Source organism: Theropithecus gelada, chromosome 19 (genome assembly GCF_003255815.1).
Source record: "Theropithecus gelada isolate Dixy chromosome 19, Tgel_1.0, whole genome shotgun sequence".
Taxonomy (NCBI): domain Eukaryota; kingdom Metazoa; phylum Chordata; class Mammalia; order Primates; family Cercopithecidae; genus Theropithecus; species Theropithecus gelada.
The window spans coordinates 24,207,958-24,212,664 of NC_037687.1; the positions used below are offsets into that span (position 1 = coordinate 24,207,958).

Below are 4,707 nucleotides of genomic sequence, written 5' to 3' on the forward strand. Positions count from 1 at the left end.
GCTGTGAGCTCCTCTGTCCATTTCGGTCTCCCCCCAGGTCCTCTCCTCCCTCTCCCACCACCCGCCCTCCCGCCTCTCCAGTTAGTCCGCTCCTCGCCGCCCTTCCCCAAGGAACACGAACCAGCACTCTGCATCTGGAGGAGGGGAGGTCAGGTTTTAATGTCCCAGTCCTCGGGCGCTGTCGTCCAGCGCCTGCCAGGCCCCACGGCCGTGTCGCTCACTCGGGTGGCGGCCGACCCGCCTCATCAGGGCCTTCTGTGGAGGCCGTCCCGTCGTCCTCGGGCACCAGCTCCACGTCCAGCTCCAGCTGCCCCATGTAGAGGCCCACTGCGCACGCCCAGAGCAGGCTGGCTGCAAGCACGGTGCCCACGCCCACGGCCGCGCCCCCCAGCGTCAGCTGCATGGGCCCTCGCAGCGCCGCCAGGCCCACCGCATACGAGGCACTGCCCCACACCACGCACAGGCCGCCCAGCAGGAAGAAGCCTGCGGGAGAGGCAGGGTAGCGACAGGGCCAAGGTCGGGGGACGAAAAGGTGTCGGGGCACGAAAAGGTATCGGGGGTGTGGGGGATGGTCTGGGAGCAAAGCCAGGGTTGAGGAGACAGGAACAGAGGCAGGGCCGTGCCAGGGGCTGGACTGCATCTTTGAGAATCAGATCGGAGGGGAGAGGACCATAGCCATGTCCTGGGCCACCCATTCAGATGGGCCCATGGGAGGGGTGTCTTCCTGGTGGGGGAAGAATGGGGGTTCTGTGCTTACTACTGGGAGTGGGATGGGGTGGGAAAGTCTACCCTCACCAGGACAGGTGGTAGGGGCTCTGGATTCCCTGGTTCCCTGGTGGAGGTGAGAGTGGGGATCTGTACTCACCATATGCTGCTTCCCGACCCATGTCACTCTGCATGAAGGAGATGACTCCGATGCCCGATGCCAGGAGGCCATTTCGGAACCAGGAGAGAAAGGCTGGAGGGAGGGAGACATGGGGGGATTAACATCACCCCCAACCCTACCTCCTCAATCTCTCTTGCCCAGTGAAACTGAAGGGGCTCCCTTCAGCTCACTCCACCCCATGCAGCCACAAGGCAAGCCCACCCCAAATCCTCACCTCTTCCAGGAAGTCCCTCACCTAACCACATCCCCCCACATGCTCTCTGGCCTCCACCTCAGTGCCCCTCTCCCCCAAACTCTGTAACACTAAGGATTCAAGGGCCGGGTGCGGTGGCTCACGCCTGTAGTTCCAGCACTTTGGGAGGCCAAGGCAGGTAGATCATGAGGTCAGGAGTTTGAGACTAGCCTGGCCAACATAGTCAAACCACGTCTCTACTAAAAATACTAAAATTAGCAGGGTGTGGTGGCACGTGCCTGTAGTCCCAGCTATTCCGGAAGCTGAGGGAGGAGAATCACTTGAATCCAGGAGGCGGAGCTTGCAGTGAGCCAAGATCTTGCCACGGCACTCCAGCCTGGGTGACAGAGCGAGACTCCGTCTCAAAAAAATAAAGGATTCAAGATAGTCCCTGCAGAATGTGGAGGACAATCCAGGGGCAAAATTGCAGAACCTCCAATCTGAAGAGCCATCCTGACCAACCCCCTCCCTCTATGTATATCCCCACGGCCTGCCTACTCACTTCTTTCTCAGAACTCTGGGGCAAACTGTTTCCTAACCCAGGCCGCACTTCAGCCTCGCCCTTCCTTTCCTTCAAATGCCGCAATCTCCTACCGAGTATGGCCTGCGCCAATCCCATCCACGTCCGTCCCCATTCAAGTCCCTTACAAACAGCCCACCACACCCTATATCTAGATACCCAGTACTGGCCCAGTGAGGTGGCTCACACCTGTAATCCCAGCACTTTGGAAAGCCAAGGCAGGATTGTATGAGCCCAAGAGTTCAGACCAGCCTGGGCAACAAAGGGAGACCCCGTCTCTGCATAAATTAAAATAGTTGGGCACGGTGGTGTATGCCTGTAGCGCCAGCTAAGCAGGAGGCTGAGGCAAGAGGATGACTTGAGTCCAGGAGTTCAAGGCTGCAGTGGGCTAAAATTGTGCCACTGCACTCAAGCATGGGTGACAGAGCAAAACATTGTCATTAAAAAAATAAAATTGGCCGGGCGCGGTGGCTCAAGCCTGTAATCCCAGCACTTTGGGAGGCCAAGACGGGCGGATCACGAGGTCAGGAGATCGAGACCATCCTGGCTAACACGGTGAAACCCCGTCTCTACTAAAAAATACAAAAAACTAGCTGGGCTAGGTGGTGGGCGTCTGTAGTCCCAGCTACTCGGGAGGCTAAGGCAGGAGAATGGCGTGAACCCGGGAGGTGGAGCTTGCTGTGAGCCGAGATCCGGCCACTGTACTCCAGCCTGGGTGACAGAGCGAGACTCCGTCTCAAAAAAAAGAATTAAAAAAATAAAATAAAATAAAATAAAATAAAATTAAATAAAATAAAATAAATAAAATAAAATTAGGCCGGGCGTGGTGGCTCAAGCCTGTAATCCCAGCACTTTGGGAGGCCGAGACGGGCGGATCACGAGGTTAGGAGATCGAGACCATCCTGGCTAACACGGTGAAACCCCGTCTCTACTAAAAAATACAAAAAACTAGCCGGGCGAGGTGGCGGGCGCCTGTAGTCACAGCTACTTGAGAGGCTGAGGCAGGAGAATGGCGTAAATCCGGGAGGCGGAGCTTGCAGTGAGCTGAGATCCGGCCACTGCACTCCAGCCCCGGTGACAGAGCGAGACTCCGTCTCAAAAAAATAAATAAATAAATAAAATAAAATTAAATTAAATTAAAAAAAAATAGATGGCCACTCCGCTACATTCTGGACCTCGCCTCCGTCACAAGCCCCGCCCCCTGCAGCCTAGATCACCTCCCCCTCCAATCAGCAGAGAGCTTTTTCCCTATTGGTTGTCCCCTCCTCCAATCCTGAACTTCCCCCTCGTCTGCGGGGATCCACACTCCCGCTCTCTGCACAGTGGTGGCCTCTGTAATCGGGACGGACCCCTCTAGTACCCAACTCCACAGACTCTAAGGTTTCCCTGGAAGCCCCTCTTCACACGGCAGGCGCGATTCTACGAGGCTGCCTCGCGCAACCCTACCACCCCCTCCAATCCCTACAGCGCCCCGTTACGCGGGGTCCTCGTCCTCCCCGAAAGCCCATCCTCTCTGCGGGCACCTGCGCTCTTGCACTCTGCGCTTCCGTGCGCTCACACTGAAGCCCTTCTCGGAGCCGAGCCCGGGCCCCGTTTCCTGCAGAAGCCCCCGCCCCATCGAGGTTCCACGCGTGCCCGGGACCCCTGTCCCATCCACACCGCCCCCACCTCCAGCCACCGACCTGTCTCGTGCGCCTTTCGGAGGAGCCAGGCGTCCGCACGGTCCAGCTCGGACACTGGGGGCGGCGAAGCCCCGGCGCGGGGACCGTGGCCGGGGGCGAAGGACCCCCGGGCGCCCCCGCTCCGGGGCCGCTGAGGCGGCAGTAGCGACCTCCGGAAGCGGAGACGGGCGAGGCGAGCGGCCCGAGCCCACCACCAGCCGCCTCCCATGGTTCGCACTACGGGCGCCGCGCGCCGTACCGCCCCACGGGCCTCCTGTAGGTTGCAACCCATGTCACTCAGGCTGAATGGCTTACCCATTGGCTATGCGCTCGCCACTCAGTTTCGGCGTGAACTGTCCATTGGTCGGAATGGTAGTGATTCCCTCCTCTGTCATCTAGGCCGGTAGTCCGCGTCCCTCCTTGATTTTGTCACTGGACTACGAATCCCAGCGATCATTGCGTTCGGGGAAAGACGATCTTCAGAAGTCGTAGGCGAGATGTCTGCTGGAACTTGTAGTTTTTATTCTATTTTTTTTTAACGGAGTACACGGTGAACACCTATTGTAGTTCTCTCTTTTCTTTTCCTTTCTCTCTATTTCTTTCCTTCCTTCCTTCTTTCTTTCTCTTTCCTTCCTTCCTTTTCTTCTTTCTTTTTCTCCTTCCTTCCCTCCTTCCTTCTCTTTCTTCTTTCTTTTTCTCCTTCCTTCCCTCCTTCCTTCCTTCCTTCCCTCCCTCTTCTTTTCTCTTTTCTTTTCTTCTTTTTTTTTCTTCGGAGAAGAGTCTTGCTCTGTCGCCCAGGCTGCAGTGCAGTGGCGTGATCTCGGCTCACTGCAACCTCCGCCTCTCGGGTTCAAGCAATTCTCCTGCCTCAGCCTCCCGCATAGCTGGGATTAGAGGCACCTGCCATCACGCCTGGCTAATTTTTGTATTTTAGTAAAGACGGGGTTTCACCATGTTGGTCAGGCTGGTCTCAAACTCCTGACCTCATGATCTGACCGCTTCAGCCTCCCAAAGCGCTGGGGTTACAGGCGTGAGCCACGGCACCCGGCCTGTAGTTTGTATTAATTACGTCAATTCCAATGGCCAGAAAACAAAACAAAACGTGGGGCACTTAATGGAGAATCTTTGCAAAATCTTGAAGATCTCAGAAAGGAGAGTAAACCTCACCAGTTATTCCACCAATGAGTGATTACTACTACCATCTTGTATTCCTGTCCAGTGTTTTTTCTATGCAGATATAAAATAAGATGCCAGCTGACCATTAATTTTTCTTCACATAACAATATATTGTGATCATTAACCCAAAGCATTGATTTTTTATGGCTTTTTTTTTTTTTTTTTTTTTAATTCTAAGTATCAGGCCAGGCCAGGCGCAGTGGCTCATGCCTGTAATCTCAACATTTTGGGA

The 4,707-nt window shown here is 55.6% G+C and overlaps 1 protein-coding gene across 1 annotated transcript; it reads right to left on the reverse strand.

Annotated features, from left to right (window-relative positions):
• Nucleotides 1-135: 135 nt before the first annotated feature.
• TMEM160 (transmembrane protein 160) lies at nt 136-3,565 on the reverse strand. The gene is made up of 3 exons (XM_025367552.1): nt 3,321-3,565; nt 866-958; nt 136-483 (listed from the first exon to the last, which is right to left on the reverse strand). Exons 1-3 carry the CDS (start codon nt 3,526-3,528, stop codon nt 218-220), a joined length of 567 nt encoding a protein of 188 aa, XP_025223337.1. The 5' UTR covers nt 3,529-3,565; the 3' UTR covers nt 136-217.
• Nucleotides 3,566-4,707: the final 1,142 nt, after the last annotated feature.